This window comes from Sciurus carolinensis, chromosome 12 (assembly GCF_902686445.1).
Source record: "Sciurus carolinensis chromosome 12, mSciCar1.2, whole genome shotgun sequence".
Classification (NCBI taxonomy): Eukaryota; Metazoa; Chordata; class Mammalia; order Rodentia; family Sciuridae; genus Sciurus; species Sciurus carolinensis.
Window position 1 is genome coordinate 42,416,999 of NC_062224.1, and position 19,776 is coordinate 42,436,774.

The 19,776-nt window shown below is 33.3% G+C and overlaps 1 protein-coding gene across 21 annotated transcripts in view; it reads left to right on the top strand.

Annotated features, from left to right (window-relative positions):
* Positions 1–19,776, top strand: part of Pard3 (par-3 family cell polarity regulator) — a 649,712-nt gene that overhangs the window by 395,420 nt on the left and 234,516 nt on the right. For 15 of the 21 annotated variants that reach the window (XM_047521509.1, XM_047521522.1, XM_047521510.1 and 12 more), the window contains 5 exons: positions 576–715; positions 2,708–2,836; positions 5,188–5,226; positions 15,553–15,741; positions 16,502–16,672. In XM_047521509.1, the coding sequence (XP_047377465.1) occupies positions 576–715; positions 2,708–2,836; positions 5,188–5,226; positions 15,553–15,741; positions 16,502–16,672 (668 nt within the window). The remainder of the gene's footprint in view (positions 1–575; positions 716–2,707; positions 2,837–5,187; positions 5,227–15,552; positions 15,742–16,501; positions 16,673–19,776) is intronic. The other 6 variants (XM_047521516.1, XM_047521523.1, XM_047521524.1 and 3 more) reach the window with 1 other exon arrangement.

Consider the following 19,776-nt stretch of genomic DNA (forward strand, 5'->3'; position numbering starts at 1 on the left):
AGTTCTCTTCCAATTTATTGGTAAAGATAATACAGTTCATTCCTTAGTAAATTGCTGTTCTTGTAGTTTGGGGAGAATCTGTTACATGTATCTAGAAATATTTCTCATTTCACTATTCTCATCTCTCTGAACATTTTTTTTCTCCCTTCTACCTTTCACTTTTCAAATCCGAATATATTATTGCACAATAATATTTGATTTTCCAGCTACCATGAGTTTTCCCAGAAGTTTTTTTTCCTTTGTTCACATAGAACAATTCAATTTATTTGATACTCAAATACTTAAGATGGATTTGAGAACTTTCAGTAAGCATATTTGTATATTAAAACCTTCATCTGTCTTTGAGAAGATTGTTTTTTGATAGATAAATCATTGTAAACCTTCCATAATTTAGTTTACCTCAGTTTATTACACCTTTTAAAGTATTAGAAGTATTATTGGTCATTGTGAAAGTTACATATCTTTAAGTTGAGGTAGAGAAACCCCTCATGTAAATAATATGTATACATGTATGTGTGTATGTGTAACATTCAAGATACTTCATTTCATTTTTTAAAATTTTCCTTCATCTCTAGGTACAGAAGGTTTGGGATTTAGCATCACTTCACGAGATGTAACAATAGGTGGTTCAGCTCCAATTTATGTGAAAAACATCCTCCCTCGAGGGGCTGCCATTCAAGATGGTAGACTGAAGGCAGGAGATAGACTCATAGAGGTGAGTGACCTCTCTAGGTATTGTGTTCCATCATTCCTGAAAAGTTCTGTTTTCAATAGTCAATGTTTTCTAGAGGGCTCTATAGTTAAGTCTGGCATAAGTATACTTTTTTTTAATCTACTTTTTAATCAGAGCAGAGATAAAGTAAATAAAATTAATGTATCATGATGAAAGGAACAAGTTTGAAATGGCAGCATGAAGAATGAAGTGAGACACACAAGTCCAATGATAAGAAAAGAACGAGTAAAACAGTGTTTGAGAATTTCCTTCCTGCACATACATACATATAATTTCTGTTGATGGAAAGATTTATGAATGTAGAGAGACACATGAGAAACAGTATACTTTATTGACTGTTTTTCATAGTGTTTTTTGTAGAAAACATATTCTAATGTTCTTTCTTTCATGTGTATGTGTGTATATGTGTGTTTTGCTGGAGATGGAACCCAGGGCCTGCTGCATGCTAGGCAAGAGCACTACCTCTGAGCTGCACCCTACTATCTGTGCTTTTCCTTCTTCTTCCTTATCCCTCTTGCAATCCTGCTCCCTATCTTTCTTGATAATCACTTTATTTTTGAGTCTTTTTTCATAATTTCTTTACTTTCAAAACATTACAATGGCTTTTGCTTATCTTTTTGAGCTATTGGATTGGTCTGAAACTATGGATGAGTTAGACTTTACTTTCTATAGCTGTCAGCTTTGCCTTAAATCTGAAACTTCATATTTGCATTTTTCAAACCCAGTCTTCTGATATCTAATAGTTGTATTCATATAATATTGACAATTTGGCAGACTCGGTTTTTCTGAGTATCTGGATATTTGGAATCTGACAAAGTAAAAAAGTCAGTGGACTCACTTTTTTTTCTCTTTTATCTAGAATCTTTTCATTTTTCTCTGAACCTGTTGTCACCTATTTCCTGCCATTTCTTAAAATTAGTCCTCTTGAGCTGTAGACAATTATAACAGCAAGGGCAAAGTCCTAAATCATATTTTAACTACAGGAAAAATTTGATATTGCATTTTAAGTAATACACTTATTTGCCTTGGATAACATATTATTTTTATCCAAAGTAAATAATATGGAAGTATTTATTTTTTTTAATTTTTAAAAAAATTTTCAGTTGTATGTGGACACAATATCTTTATTTTTATGTGGTGCTGAGGATCTAACCCAGGGCCTCATGCATATTAGGTGAACACACCACTACTGAGCCAGAACCCAAGCCCTGGAAGTATTTTAAAAGAAATTTATGTTCTTATTTTTGTCAAGTATGTAGTGCTTTCTAATACTAATATTATAGTTCCTATGAGATAAAATCCATGAGATTCTCTGAGAATGGGTTATTGCAATTCATTTTTTCCTACTAGAATCTTCTTATAACATTGAAAACAATTGAGATGAAATATTGCTTCCACTCCAAAAATATTATTATGTTGTTGTGATTATTCTGTAGTGTTTTACATTTTAGGGATAAGGTTTTTTTTTTTTTTTTTTTTTCCTCATAATTTTAGGTAAAACTTTCCTGAAGCTTAAAATATTTATGCCAAATTATTTTTTATTTTTACTACTTCTTATAAGAGTAGTGTTTTATTTTAGTATGAGAACATTGGTGATACACAAGACTATTAAAATATCAGTTCAAAGTCAGTACGATTTGTGTTGACTTGGCATTTTAGATGCATTTGTTTATTACTTGTTACTTGTTAATCCTTGGTGTTTGTAGCTTTTGGTTTATTGATGTGCACTAAAAGATTTATTACTTCCTGGCATTCTTCTAGATTTCTGGCCTAAGTTTCTTTATTTATTTTTTTATTTTTATTTATTTATTTATTTTTAAAGCCTTAGAAGCTTAGTGGTAACCAGGTCATGGGAGAGTTTAGCATGAAACGAGTTATATTTCATACCAAATATGGTCAATTCTAGAACATGTATCTTTTCTTCTGTTATCAATCTGTACAGGATTGCAGCTGAAAATTTTTTATTTGTTTTAGGTAAATGGAGTAGACTTAGCAGGCAAATCCCAAGAGGAAGTTGTTTCCCTGTTAAGAAGCACCAAGATGGAAGGGACTGTGAGCCTTCTGGTCTTTCGCCAGGAAGATGCCTTTCACCCAAGGGAACTGGTGTGTAAATTCAGAACAGATGAAAGATTTCTGATGTATATGAGCCAGGGATCTGGGTTAGCTACCTGATGGTGAATGTTTATGGAGACAGTTTCTAAGGAATTTCTTTATTTTATATTTCTTTCTACCGTAACTCAGTATAAGTATTGTTGTCTTCACTACTCTGATTTGGAAATCAATATCTACAATAATGAGCATTAGGATATTTAAAAACAGATTATAGGGGTATTTTCTAGGATGTCAAATATTTATCATTATTCACTTTCAGATGAACCTGTTGAATAAAGACATCAGTGATCTCATAACTGTCACTTCAAAGGTTGTCATCAAAAGCTTACCATCTTCTCCTCTGCACATGATAAAATTTCATATTTTGGATTTTCTTAATAGATGTAGCTTAGCCAAATGTAGATGGTTGCATACTGTTACATGCAAGGGAGTTCCTTGAAAAAAATTATTGAAAATAAGACCTAAGTGGCTAGTCCCATAGCTATTAATGACCAATAAAGATCACATTGTTTAGCATGACATAAATGAACTGAAAAGTCATTTGTTTGAAACATATATACTTTACTTTCACTGCTTACATCAGTAAGTTCAACTATTAGAAACATTTACATGGCATTAGTGTGAATGAAATACATATATTAATTTATATAATTCTGAATGTTTTTCTGCAAAATTGCAATGTTTCAATTATATATAAAAATGACATAATTGGAGAAATCACCTTTTCTTTTCACATGGTGAGAAAATGCTTTATTTCAAAGACAAGTGGTATTTTAAATGTTTAAAAACAGTTTGTTCCTGAGTTATGTTAGACTATTTGACATCTTTTTCAGCTAGCTTGTTGTTTTATCTAAACAACTATTAATCTGCATAAATTTGAATGGCAAGGTTTTAAGGTGCAGTTCTCAAACTGATCATATAGACCTAATTCTCTTGGGTTATAACTTCAAGTATGGATGCATCATGGTTGATAGAGTTTTTCTCTGCTTATCAATAAATATTTTTTTCCACATAAATTACATATATTCATATAAATAGTTATTTAAAATAGAGATTTGCTTCAGTCTTTAATTTCAAATCTCTTGGTTACATATGGTCCTAAAACTCTGTGATTTTGTGGAAATTTCATATGGGGATAGGGGTTGAAAAGTGAACACTTTGGTTTTAGGTTGATTTTGAATAAATTATGAAAGCTTCTTTATATTTAAAAATGTTTAATGCATTATTCCTCAATTTAAATTCAGTTTTCCATTTTCCCCCCACTGTTATCCAATTTTGTGCTTAAAATGCCACCTGATCCTAAATCTGGAGATGTCTCTATTAAATTGTAAATGAGCACTTACCAAAACAACAACTAGACTTTCCATGTGATTTGATGAAGCTTTAATTCTTCCTGGGTGTATCCAAGCCATGATAGTTAGCATCATTAGATTGCCAAAGCTTAAACACTGCTCTTCAGCAGCCTTCCCAGAGTGAGTGCCAACGTATAGACAGCCCAAGGTTATTCAGGTTCTTCTGGTCCAATTTTGATCTTTCAGGCTTCTGTTTTTCCCGTCTGCTGCCTCTTTTTTTTTTTTTCTTGGTTATTTAATTTATTGCTTGTGAGCTTTTCATTAAGGAATGAGCCAATAGGCCGTCAGTCAGTCCATTGTGTATGTTGCAGCTGCTTTTCACGATTTAAAAGAATAAAATTCTGAAAAGTTAAAGGGTGGGTGCACTTAAAACTGATATTTGAATCCAATTAGTATAACTCTTTTCCTGTTTTGAGGGTGTCTGTGTTTCAATTCTGTGGGTCTTAGTCTGAATACTTTTATCAGTTTGTGCCTTTAAAAAAAAATCATTCCAAGTACCAACCTTTTAAGTACTCTACATTATGTGGAAAAAATATTGTATTTATTCCCTGTGTAATATCTTAAAATATGAAGTTGTGGTTCAGACTGTGGCTCAGACTGTTATTATCTGTCTAGCTATGAAATGATCTATACCTTTAAACCTAGATTTGTTTGGAAAAATTAAAACGCAAAATTAGAAACAGTGCCATGATTAGGAAAGCAGTTTGGTGAGATTTATTTTCCTGCAAATAATACATTCATGATGTGCTATGAATGACCAAGTCAAAGTTTATATTTAGAAAAATTTCTGAAAACCCACATACAAACACCACACACATCAATGGAAGTTTGGGCGACAGAGAAATCCATCATCCATAATATAATCAACCTTCATCTAGTTTGTGGATTTTAAGAACCAGCAAAATTTCCATTAAAATAAAGCTTTGTGTCCCTGTGTGTTGAAGATGGCTTTGGTCAGTCTGTATTTATGTTTTTCTTCAATTCTTCTAGAATGCAGAGCCAAGCCAGATGCAGATTCCAAAAGAAACGGTAAGAGCTTTGTCTTTTGCAGGATGCAGAGATGTTGGAAAGATAAATGGAACTAAGGAACTAACTTCTTACTAATTAAATATGAAGTTACTTGTCCTGCCTTTTTTCCAAAGTGGTCTTATTTTTAAATGACTTATAGATAACTTCCCCAAGTAGAGGATACTTTATGATTATTTTTGGTCAGATAGGAATGAAAAAGAGAGATTAATTTCCTATTACTCATCAAGACTTGATGAGGTTAGTAGTTGGATAGATATGCTAAGTATTTTATTAGTTTCAAAATGCTCTAGGTTGCTATCAAATGGAAAAAAAAGGTTTAAAAACCTGAAAAAGAAGCTAGAATAAAGCAAAACCAATAGAATAAAATAAAAATGTATTTTAAGCAGTAAAATTTGAAATGATATGTCATCTATTGGGCTGACATATATAGTTGTAATAACTATAAGGAGGAAAATTTGTCTTAATAAAAGTCAAGTACTATTAAGTCGGATTAAAATGAAGATGTAGTTGTGTCCTGTTTAGAAGATTGATCCTAATCCAGGTTGGCAGGCAGTACCAGCACGGAAATGTTGGGATTTTCCTGTCAATCTCTGCCATTTTGTACATGGGGTAATATAGAGGGTGTGTTATGTTGACATATAATATTATCATGTAAAAATTCTAACAATCAGTATCTTTTGTATATCAAACGACATAGCATATCAACATATCATTGTCAAACCATTATATATATTTATATAGATAGGTAGGTAGATAGATATATGTGTGTTAGTGCATATCTTTCCAAAAGCCATCATGTTAAGTAAGGCAATAAAGTGAAATTATAAAGAATTTGAGTAATGTATTTAATAGGTTTTATATTCTGTATAAATTTATAAGTAGACAACTTTGAACTAATAAGCAGAATGTTATTTTTGAATATTCCATTATTCTAAAAATGGATGACAAATCAAACTTCAGAGTAAAATCACTAACGCACCTTGAGAATATTACACATTAATAAATATGGGTTATAGGACTGGGGTCGTGACTCAGTGGTGAAGCACTTGCTTAGCACATGTGAGGCATCTCTGTACCACATTAAAATAAAGGTAAAAAAAATGGGTTGTAATAATAGACATATTTGTGTTTGTGAAATAAATAGGTCAAAACCACAGTGGTAATTGCCTGTTGGGAATATAGGCTGTGGGTGAGGGGAAATTGAACAGATTGGTTGTAAAGACTAAAATGGAATACAAGACTAATTTATATTATTTGAAAAGACAGAAATTGTGGCAAAGTATAATATAAAGCCAAGGATTTAAATCAGCTATGTATCACTATAGGAATATACAAGTAGATCTTTTCAAACAGATTGGTAATTATGAAAACAAACATAATATGTATATGTATGTGCTTGTATCCTAAAGATGGCATTTCTTCTTTTAGTGGTAAAATACGTGTTAGTTACTGTTGATAGCAGTTGGCCAGTGACTTTGTAATATTAAATATTTTCTTTTTTGGTGCTGGAAATTGAACCCAGAGCCTTGTATCTGCTAAGCATTACTGTACCACAGAGCTACACCTCCAGCTTGTGGTTCACTTTAAAAAAGTTAGATTTTTTTTTTTTTTTATTGCTGTACATGAAAGTAAATCCCAGTTCCTTATGAATTTTAACCTAAAAAAGTAGTAAATTTTTTTTGAAAGAAAATATATGAAAATTTCTTTGTGTAGTGAATGCCTGAGCATGACAAATTGACAGATTCATACACACACACACACACACACACACACACACACAACCTATGATAGTTTTTAATATTTTTCAATTTAACGATTGTGAGATAGACATACCTATGCTAGCCATTCTGTTTTTTACTTTCAGTATATTATTCAATAAGTTAGAGGAGCTATTCAGCACATTTTACGTAATAGGTTTTGTGTTAGGTGATTTTGCCCAAATGTAGGCTATTGTAAGTGTTTTAAACACATTTGAAGTAGGCTAGCATAAGTTAGGTGTGTTAATTGCATTTTTGACCTGTGATATTTCAAATTAGAATGGATTTATCAGGATGTAATTCCATGTGTGTCAAGAGAAAAAATGTGTGTGTGTATGTTTATATATATATATATATATTTTTTTTTTTTTTCTTTATCACTAACTATGTCCTGAAACAGTTGCAAGGTAAAGGGATAAGTATTTGCCTTTTGATCCTTGTGTGAAGTGCCATTCCTATGTGGTTCTATCTTAGCAGCATAGAACTTTTTGGGAAACAGAATGACTCATGTTCTTTCAAAACATGTAGTCAGTCCTGTTGAGGAAACTGATAATCCTCAGCAGTTTAGACCTTGTTTGAAAATTAAAAAAAAAAAAAAAAAAAAATGAAAGGGGCTGGGAAAGTGGCTCAATGGTAAAGTGCCTATGGGTTCAATCTCTGGTACCAAAAAAGAAAAAAGAGATTCAAAGGCTAGTTCAATCCACCAAACTGTGTTTTTTGTAATAGCATTTCAGAGCAACATACAGTCATGATAAAAAATTTAGTGGGATGCACACGTTTATGTATCTGACTTCTGATTATAAATGGAAACTTTTTCCTACTAGGAATTTTCCAAACTAAATCAAAAGCATAGTTTTATATTCAAAGAAAGATTTTTGCTTCTTAATTTATGTGTCCTTTTATATCTTTGTCTCTCTTTGTACTCTGGCTATACAAAATCATTTTGGATTATATAATATTTAATGTTTAAATAAATTGGTGGAGGCTAAATCCCTGCCTCTTTCTGTACCTTTTTCTGGCAAGGATCTTTTCCAGGCATTTAAAATGCTGCCAATGCTTGACACGTAATGGAACTCAAGGAAAACTCCATGTTAAGATTTTACTGTTTGTATTATTGCTTTTAAATTGATTTTCTTTTGTTTTAGAGACTAGGTTTGTGATATCCTAAATCATCCACCCCCCTCAATCTTTGTAAGGGGGAGTGCAAATACATCAATGATTATACCACAAATCTGAGTCTTAATTCCCAATTCTCATTCGTTTGGTTTGATTCCTTAAGAATCAACCATGGTGTATCCACTTTAAATTACAGGAAAGGTACTTGTGGTAGTGTTGTATCTTTTTTTTTTTCCCTCCTGAAAGAGTTATAATATTGCTCTCTGGACTTACACATGATTTATTCAGGTTCACTGGAAAGAATTTCTTTACCCTTTGAATGTTTTCAACATTGCTTTTAGCATTGTAGTATTAATGACTGACATTTATTTTCCTGTTGTGAATTCCCTTATTGTGTTTATTATTTTATCTTTATAATGTCTTTGACTTAGTAATATGATCCTTTGTAAAATAGGAGAAAAAAAATTAAATTCAGGATGCTCCAAATCTTGGAGCAGGAATAAACTCATGTTGTCTTACTCCAGAATCTGCAGGGCAAAATTTGCTTCTCCTCAATATTGGTTATTGTGGAACAATTTGGTATGTGGAATTTTTTTTTTTAAATGTAAATATTTACTTAAAGCTAGGGTAATGAGTTTCACAGTTTAAGTCAACAATGATGATAGAATTTTATTAAAATAGAAGAATTCCTTGCTCATATGACATCTTATTGGTCAATATGCTGAGAAGAGATTCCATTCAATTTTTTATATTAGGAATGGATTATGCATAGACTGTATTGGATCATGGGCTTACTATCTGTGATTTCTGTTCACTGATCCACAGTCACTTTTGTCCTTTCTCACTTTGGTGACTGACTTTGCAGTTACCCTCTCTTTACTTGGGCTGCTCTCCCGTTTGCCTGTCCATATGGACCACGGTAACATAAAAGTCCTATTTCATATAGCTTTCCCAGACCAGAAATAGAGTTCTCTCCCTTTTTGATTCTTTATCCTATTTGTTTCTGTTATTTGTATTTGTAGAATGATTTTGTCTTGCTTTATTCTTTAAACGTCCTTGTGATTTCAGGCACCTTAAGAACAGATGCCTTATAACACCTAGCTCAGAATTTACCCTAAGTAATAGCTCAATTAATTTGTCAGTTATGTTAATTACCTACAACTGATTTAGTCTGAGAAATAAAACAGGTCATTAAGATTAGAAGAATAGGGTCGGTGGCTGGTAGACCTATTGAATTTCCAATATATAAATTTCCTGTACATCTTCCAAGCATTGTACAAATTACTGAGGATAGGAGATTAAAATCTATTTTAGGTTACCCATTCAAATTGGACCAAAAGCTTTGGTCTTCAGCAAAGGCCCAAAGCCTCCTGCCACAAGTCCTGGATGAACTCCTTTGCTTTTGAAAGCCTATGAAATTTATTCACTTGGTAGGGGATTCATATGGATATCTGGGTTGGAGTTGATATTACTTGAGAGTTTTAGGGTCTTCTAGAGATAAACCAATGGAGAGAGAAAGAAGAGGGAGAGAGAATGTGTGTGTGTGTGTGTAAAATGGAGGTTTTTATATGAAATTGGCTCATGCCATCTTGCCATTATGGAGGCTGGCAAGTTCACATTTGCAACATTGGTTAAATGGTTGAAAACCTGAGAGGAGACTATGTAGTTCCACTCTGAACACAGGCAGGGTAGAGCCCCAAGAGAGCTGATGGTAAGATGAAGAGCAAATCAGTCTGTTAAGAATTCTTTCTTGCTCAGGAAGGCTGGTGGTCCTGTCCTTTCAGGCCTTCAGCTGACTGGATGATACCCAACCCCATTATGGAGGGCAGTCTACTCAAATTTCACCGTTTAAATGTTACTCTCATCCAAAAACACCATTCATATTGACACCTAAAATTAACCATCACAATAATGTGACTTGCCCGAATGTCAGATTCTTTCCCAAACTTCAAATAGATTAATGCATACTTTCTTTGGATGACCCTATGAACTCTTGGAAAGGACCCTAAAAGCATATAGTTGTATGCTAAACAGATTGAGTGACATTGGGTAAAAGTAGAGCTTTAAAACATAATACTGTTCAGAGACCATACAAATAAGGTGTGGTACTTAAATTTTAAGAATTCAAAATGCATTCTAAAATGAGTTATTGAACTTGCCCTACAAAAACCACAGGAATATATGGTAGATTCCTTAGGACCCTCCCTAAAGATCAGGGGGCACCTTCATGGGCTAACTTCAGAAAGTTTATAACCTCAGTTTAGAAATCTAATGAGCTAGGCAATAAGCATGGTATTAATAGGTTCATTTAACTAATAGTTACAGTAGATCAAGTGTAGGCCACCGTGTTGTTCCCACTGTAAGTTAACAGTGGATCTGGACAAAACAAATGCTTATTGGGGAATAAATTTGTTAGTTGTTTAGGCTTCATCCAGAACTCTTTAGGTTTACAAACTAAACACTTCCTTAGGCCTATAATGTAACTTAAGTTTAATAATAATGAATGCATATGGAAATGTTAAAAACTCCCTAATTTTAGTTTTTGTTGAAACTAATGTACACAAATCTTGTTGACTTAATAGTTTGGTTTTTAGCATCAGTGTTGTTGTGATAAAAAATTTTATAAAATGTGTGCTATCTCTAGTCCTTTGTTGATGCAAACTTATTTTAAAACAATCTTATTCCAAAAATAAAATAGAATGACATTTTCATGATTTTAAGGAAATCGTAATGATTATGTATAGTGTGTGTCCTATGAACAAAGGACTTTATATAACCATATTATGGTTATCAGAACCAGTAAATTAACATTGATTTATTATTATTGTAATGACTGTATGTACAAATTACTGTCTTTAAAGTATAAATGAATGTAAGATTAACTGAATAAATAATAAGAGTAGAATTCTGGTTCAGTTTTCAACTCAGTATCACACATAGATTGTGTTTAGTTTTTATGTCACTTTAAGTCTCTAATCTGGAAAATTTTTTCAGTTTGTGCTTGTTTTCATTTTTAAGAGCAAATTACTTTAAGAAAAGTTTGATTTTTAAAGAGAAAATTACTTTAAGAATGGCTCTCAGTTTGGGTTAGTCTGATATTTCTTTAGATAAATACTTTCTTGTGTAAACATTAGAGATTAATAACTAAATCATATTTTTAATCAGTATAGTGATGGAAAACCCACAGAGTGTAAAACAAAATTTCTTAGTCATAAATGTTATTTAATTGCCCTGAATATTTTTCTAAGACACTTTAATAGCTGATTGATATTCTGCTGTGTAAGTTATATCTTAATTTACCTAGTGCCACACATGTAAGTTGTATTTAGTTTTTAGCTATGGTGATTTTGGCATCCTCCTAGATAAATCTTTGTAGATGATCACAGTTTTTCAGGCTATATTATAAACAGTAATCTTATTTTGGGTTAGGTAACATATAAACTATAGAGGTTTTCATTAAATTGGCTTCCATAAATGCACCTTTTTACATATTCACCAGCAGTTCAAGTACATCCTCAATTTAGCATACCTTCTACATTGTTGGATGCCATTTTTTACATATAAATTTTAGCAACAGAGAAGGACTGATGTTGAGAAGGAAATCAAGGAATTATAGTGGAGTGATAAATTGTTGCTGAGTCATTCATTTCTTTACAGAGGCTCAAATCAAATTCTGTGCTTTTATAATTTTATGATCTTATGGTGTTTGTAATGTATTTCTTTTGCCTCCTATCACAGTAATAAAAATCTTTATATATCAAGGTTCAGAGATTACAGTTCACGTGATTATTTTTCTGTTGCTTTACATAATCAACTATCATTTCCTTTTCTATAGATGGGCCTGGGCTGTGGGTTGAGTATACACTCGGAGCTGCGTCTAAGCAGCTGTGTCCTCATAGATATTAAGTCTGTTGTTGGTGAACGAAGGAAAATTGGGCCATGGTGGAGGCCAGTGTGATTATTTTTCAGTCTCACTACGGATATAAATGTACATTTCTCTGCTTTTCTGATGATACTGGGAAAGTAAATAGCTTTCATAATGTCCATTGAGAATGCTCCCTGTTTCTTACATGCTTATGTACTTAGTAGAAATGTAGTTTGTTTCCTGGTCATTAAAAGACAAAAATGTTAGTGAATAAGTAAAAAGAAGAACTAACAGAACTAACTTAAAAAAAATCACTCAAGGTATACATACTTACATAAGTATGTTTGTGAGATATACCCATGACGCATGTGCTTGAGTTATATGACCACACACAAATAACTTGAAGGACAGATTAAATAAAACACATATATTGTACATCGTAGAAAGAACTTGGCTCAAGAAACTGTTGGAAAGGTATGTAATGTAAATGGAATAGCAGAGTGATAGAAAATTAGATTCTACTCTATTTTGGAAGGAAGAGATCCCCATAGTAGTATGACATTGTGAAAGTTTTCAGTAGCATAGCATTTCAAATGGTTTTTGCAGAGCAGATTTTTAGTGTTTTGCTGCAAGAGAATTAAGTTCTAAAAGCTGGCATTAATTTCAGTCTTATGTCAGGAGCCAAATGGATTAATAACGAAATATCAAATGAAACGTAGTGTCTCACTTTAACGTTTTTAATGATAATAATGGCTTACGACTTGATAAAGAGGGCAGAAAAAGAAGATTATTCTCATATTGCAGTTTTTATAATAAATGAAACTAATCCATACAGTATGTGGTCATTTTGAAAAAGCGTTCAGAGTAAGGCAGTTAGTTGGGAAATGATTCCAACTTGATTAAAATTTTCCTTCATATATTTAGTCAGCTCCTTGTCTTTATTTTAAAGTCCAAGAAAAATAAGAGTTTTAAGCCTTTGTAAAATGTTATGGAAATGTCAAAATAAGTAAACATGAAAAAAACGAACTAAAAATCCATATAGGTAAGTGACAATTAAAAACTTTCTAGATTTGAGGCAAGTAAACCTAAATGATGAGCCCTAAGTGTGTTCACCTCAGGACTCTGTCTTTTCATATTTTTTCAGGAATAAAAATACTGATTGACAAAATAAATTTGTTTCTTTTGCTTCTGAATTTCAAGTAGAAGGGGACAGTATTGTGTTTTGAAGTTATTAATGCTATTTTATGTTTCAAATATCAAAACTTGTGCTATATTTTACTTTTATTTTTTTTTTAAGTTTAGTTTTTTTTTTTTTTTTTTTTATGTTTCTGGGATTGAACCTATGTTTGCACATGGCTTGTTTCGTTCCTTTATCTGCCTCTCTCTCTTTCCATCTTCTTCCCTTTGTCCTGATAAGCAAGCACTCTACCACTGAGCTCTACCATCAACCCCATGTGGTATGTTTTTATAGTAGATTTTAAGTTGAGGTAGCGTTATTCATTCACACAGTCATTAGTTAGTACTCTTTAATTATTTTGAACCATATGAATAGAAATAAAATGTAAATTGGACCTTTGTGGATTATGGAGCAAAACATGCTTGTAAAGCTACTTCTATATAGTACGTGTTTGATAGGTTATCAATATTGGATGTATTTGATTTTTATCTCCAATGTATTGTTTTTATTTGAATTACAGTTGTTCTCTGAGAATATTTTAAAGATACAAAAGCTTTTATAATGAGCAGGTTATGCTTTCTTTGGATTTTGATGCTGAAATGTGGTTCTCCTGCATAGGTAGTATTGCTTTTGCACTGTATCTTTTCAACTTGTTCTTAATTCTTTTTTTTTTTTTTTCTTCATTCTTAATTACATAGTATTCATGTTTTGAAAACAGTAGTTTTTATTTTATTGAAAACTCTCTTCCTCTTACTTTCAGGCCCTCCTTTGAGATGGCACAAAGACTGTACTTACTGGGGCCTGGGAATGTGGCTTATTGGTAGAGCACTTGCTTATCATGTAAGAATTGATCCCCAGTACCAGAAAAGTAAAGAAAAAGGCCTACTATAAAATGTTAACATCAAACATTAATAAATTAGAGACATCACTTTTCAAATGATGTTATTAAGGATTTGAAGATTTAAAATAGCATATTGCTTGTTATGATAATATAAACATCCTTACAGATAAATACCGTATTCCAAAAATTATTTCCTCTAATTGACACATGTAAAGTTACATGTGAAACCTCCAAATTTCTTTTAAAAATCATTTTGTCATTATCTGGTTGATTCTAATTCTTAGAAAATTTCAAAAATATCCCTAAGATGGAAAGAAGATTGAAGTCAAATCATTTTCCATCCTCTCTAATAACTTTTTTTTGTAATTGAAAACTGTTTAAATGGTCAGTCTTTCTAAATGATACTGCATGACATCATATGTCTACTGTTCTTTTATTATTTGGCAAATCTGGTTTGATTGACTAAAAGGATGCTAATGAAGTGTTTCAAAATTGGGAAAAGAGGAGGAGGAGGAGAAAAAGGAACAGATCACAGGACTAGATAAGTTATTTAATTTTGATGGGAAGACCCTTTGCTACATGTCCATCATGAGGTTAGAAATACTGAGCTTATGTAGAATACTGGCCTTAGGGCCTGGAGATGGCAGGTAGAGAGAGGGAGGTGGAGCTTTAGCCCTGGTTTGATGACTGAAGAGGAGATCAAAGGGCAGTGCTTCCTCTTCTACAGTGGAACACTTTTTATTGACAGAATGTGTCATCTCACCATATTTCATTGACAAGTTTCATTACATTAAACTTTGATTTCTTGCACTCTGTTGTAAGGGAGATAAGTAAGCGTTTGTGTATTGTAGATATATTTAATACGTTTTTTGTACTTGACTGCAATTATGAAATTAATACTTGATATATAACTAATTAAATAACAATTAAATTAAACCCTGTTGCCTGAATAATATTCATCATCTGTATTCATGATACAGTATTGTGTAAACTCTTTCCCGAATGTGGTTTCTCTCTACTTTGTCTCATGGGTGTCAAAGGTTAAATTCTTTATTGTCTCTAAACCTGAATTCCTTTTTCTGCTGACTTTGCATTATCACGATTTCTTATAGTTTGTGAATAGAAGAGATACACCATAGTGAACATGGAGCAATTAATAACACTGCAAATTCCTATTATTAAGAGAAAAGGGGCAAATGAACTACATATATTTTGACTTCTGTTACTGTTTTTCTCTTGTGGTTTAAAGTATATAAACAGGCTAATAAATCCAAAATGCTAGGAAACTCCATGCCTTCAATGTTTCCGCAGGCTACTCCCTCCCCTTTTCTCAGAATCTGCTTTAGGTTTGTTTCAATATTGTAATAATTGTTTCTGAAAATATTAGCAGCTGGTTTCAGGAATCATCTAGAGAGGGTACAGATGTACTGCTATCACGAATCTTGTCATGGAGCTTTGGGGGAAATATTGGGTCTGCAGTAAAGAACTGCTCATTAAGCAATCTTTAAAACAATAGTGGCGAGAAAGAGATAACTCAAATATAATGCTGTGCAATTTTATCCCCTATTAGAAAGCAGAAGATGAAGATATTGTTCTCACACCTGATGGCACCAGGGAATTTCTGACATTTGAAGTTCCACTTAATGATTCAGGATCTGCTGGTCTTGGTGTCAGTGTCAAAGGTAACCGGTCCAAAGAGAACCATGCAGATTTGGGAATCTTCGTCAAGTCTATTATTAATGGAGGAGCAGCATCTAAAGTAAGTGCAAGTCAACTTTATTAAGCATATACCCACTAACAAAAATGTTTAATTCCTACCTCATTCCTGTTTAGGAAGTATATTTTGTTAACAAATTTTTGAGTTTTTTTTTTTTTTTTTTTTTTTTTTTTTTAACAATATCCCAATCCTGATCAAACATCTAAGAGAAATCTTGATGTATCATTTGGGGATGAAATCTATAACTTCAACTCTGCATTTTTAATCTCACAAGACCTATAACCCATAATCATGCTGTTTTAATCTATGCAAAGACTTACCATAGTTCCTGGTATATAGTAAAGGTTAATCTTTTTCCCTTCCCCTCTTGTTTGTGGGTCACTTGTTCTGTTTCTTAGCACAGAAAAAATTTCCTGGCTTGTTTGGTAAGGGGGCACTTCTCTGCAATTGTCTAATAGCCTGGAGCTTTTACATGTCTTGGGTTGTAAATAATCTCTATGGGTGTTTCTGGAAGCTAGAAAGTAATCACTTTGTGTCTTTTGAATTAGTATGCTATTTTGGTAAACAGATTATGATAATGACTTGATTTACAAATGTATAAATGATTGAAATAGACCCAGACTACAGTGGCTGCTTAGACTTCATTATGCTAGTGTTCAATTGGGCATAATCCATTAGGATTAAAGCCCCCCCACCCCCGACTATTTTTAGTTTAGTTTTAATTTTTTTTTAACTAAAGGGAAAGCAATTTCTTTTATTGCAGACTATTTAACAACACTTATTTTACCTGTTTTCTTCCCAGGATGGAAGGCTGCGGGTGAATGACCAACTGATAGCAGTAAATGGAGAATCCCTGTTGGGCAAGACAAACCAAGATGCCATGGAAACCCTAAGAAGGTCTATGTCCACTGAAGGAAATAAACGAGGAATGATCCAGCTTATTGTGGCGCGGCGAATAAGCAAGTGCAATGAGGTAAAAAATATAAAGCACCAAAGGCACTATAGCAGCCAAAATTACAATAAGGCTCATTTCTTTCCTAACATTGGACAAAGAATGGCAGGTTCCAGGATGTTACCTCCAAAGACCATACATTATCTTGACTTGCTATAGTTGTATTGTTTTGTCATTGGATTGGGATTAGTTTTCCTCATTGTGATCGAAATATTTCTAAGTGTACATGAAAGTTTCTGTGACTAATTCACTAGATGACTCTCTCTGAGGCACCTAAAGCCAACTGAGTTCTCTTCTGGAAAACAGGGCCACACCTTACTCCTCTAAGCCCACAGTTTCTGCTTTCTCAAGCCAAATTCTACCAGGAGGTGATAGTTCTGAGGAGAAACAACTGCTTATTCATTTATTTATCTAAAATGGGATGCGTCTTATGAAATAAGATAAATAGTCTGGTTTTCTTCCATGTTGTTCTGCTGTCAGTAGTGGAAGTCCCTTCCGCACCCCCAGCTTCCCCTTTCTTTTTCACCAGGGGGCTGAGTCTTTTTATCTGCGTTGCTGCTTTTTCAGAGGTTTGTGCTTCTTCGTACCATTGTTGGTTCTAAATGTGTTATCAAATGACACCAGTACTACCCCAAGGGAAAGTGGCGTGGCTATAACGGTCATAGCTCCAAAAATATTGGAGTCAGATTGGTAGAAAAATAGGTTTTATTCAAAGTAACTTTTGAAAAGGAAAATAGAAGAAATGTATTGTTCCAAAGTTTCCCTCTTTGCAATCCCTGAAGGTGAGTAGAACTGTTAAAGAAGAGACAGTGAAGCAAGCAAGCAAGATATGAGATTGGAAATGCACATGTGGAGATTTAGTTAGTCTGTGCTACACAAGATTGAGGAACAGCAATCCTCTCTCTAAGCTTCTTTGTCATGCCATACAAGAGTGGGTGTTGTAGCTCTTCAGTCTCCAATCTCAGCAGGAGGAATTTGGTTTCCAATTCAGAAAAGGGATCCCCTAGATTTAGTCTGTTTCAATGTTTGCTGCAAGTATGCCTGGCATCCTGGGTTTGATCCACAGCACTGGAAGAAAAATGGAATGGAATTAGGAGTGAATAGAAAGACATAGGTTCTTTTCTGGAAGGGCTTGACCATCTCCTTTCCCAAATAAATCAAAGTATACTATACTGTGTAGTGGAGCATTTGAAAATAAAAAATAAATTGTGAGTAGGACAGAATATACATATAATAAGGTGAACACAAAAACTAAGCCTCAGAGTAGGCTACTGGACTGTTTTTATATTTTACTTTTTGTGATGTTGGGTAACGAACCCAGGTCCTCAACAGTTTTAGGCTAGTGTTCTAGCACTCATCTGCATCCCCATACTTGAACTCTTATTCTTATTTATTTTGCAGTGCTAGAGATTGAACATGACAGGCAAGCACTTTACCACTGAGCCACATCCCAACCTCCTGAACTGTTATTCTTGAATAACAGTTTTTCATGGTTGCCAAATCATTAACAAAGTGCTACATGAAAAATTGTCAATAGTCTGCTTATAGGACACATTTTTCCTTATTAACTCTTTTTCCTTTGAAGTTCTATACTTTCACATTCCAGAGAACAGTATTCATTCAACATGTATTTACCTAGCATCTACTATAGCACAGGAAACTTGAGAGATCCTGGAAACAACAAGTGAATAAAATAGATGGTGTCTTCTCTTATCGAATGTGCTCTGGCCAGTATATCAATTTCTTAGTCTCTTTAAAAACAAATTAAAATTTGTAACACCTCAGAATTTTCTTTCACAGAAAACATTGAATGTTATGAGGGAACTTAAGTCAGAAATGAACTGGAGATCACCGTTCTGCTTTCATCTGATTCAGATTATTCCCTATTGTTCCCCAAACAGTATCGAAGCAAACCTGCACCAGCCTGAAAATGTTTTGATAAAAGCACTGATTTTATTCCCTGTTGCCCTGTAAAATACATGAAATTGGAATCCCATTGAAATATCTGTGTCACGTTTACTTCTGCATGTGAATTTATGTGAATGAAAATGATTTAACTAAGGGAACAACTACAATAGACAGTAATAGACTTTAATATTCAATATTCCTTATGGTATCATTTTCATACATTGCTGGTTATTACTATTTCTTAGGACAGTGTAAGCTTATAAAGCAATTATATCAAAAAAATCTTATCATGAATGTTGGGCTTTCTTTGTAATTCTAGCAAGAAGCCTTTTGTACTGATAGGGTTTAACTAAAGAATTATATGAAGACAGAAGAGCTCAATTCAGCTTCCCATAAGGCATAAGACATGATTTTGCTGCTGTTGTACTTATATTACGTTAGGAAAACCTTATCCCTGAATCACTGGGGGAGTATGTGTAAATTATGTTACTATAAATATTGATATAAGCATAGGACATCTTGCTGGCACGAATAAACCTCGAGTTAAAAGAACGTGCTTGAGTTCTCCCCTTCCAGGTGTATTTGTCAACTATGTAGTCCTGTCTGCAACAATATCACAAAATGATATTGTACAGTCTCTTCTTTAAGGGTTTATATACTTTCAGACTAGATAAGATGAGAATTTGCAAAAGAAAACCTTATGTACTTTATCCATCTTTCCTCCCCTTAGACATGGAAGTGCTGCACATTATCCTAATATGTTTTCTTTAAATTTATTTATCGACTTTCCTCTCTAGGTTTCATCTTCAAACCCTGCATTACACTAACATTAGTCCCTATGCAGTTCTTCTAGCATGCTAGAAGCTACTTCTCAATCTGTTTTGTTGACCTTTCAGGAATATCACTTTATTCTCAGAATACTTCCTTACCTGCACTCTCTATTTTTCTGCTACTAGTCTCTGGTTGTTCACTTTCCTTTAAGGGTTCCTTTATCCTGCTTGCTGTGTTATTGTTTCTCTTGACTTTACCTGCTCTTTTGCTGATCTGCACTCCCTGATCACCTGTTACCATCTACACAGTTGGCCCTCCCTCTTCATGGGTTCTACACCCAGGGATTCAACCAACTGCCTCTGCAGTGGTTATGTACAGACTTCTTTTTTGTCATTATTCCCTAAACAATACAGTTGTTATAACAACTTTTTATTAGGATTAGCATT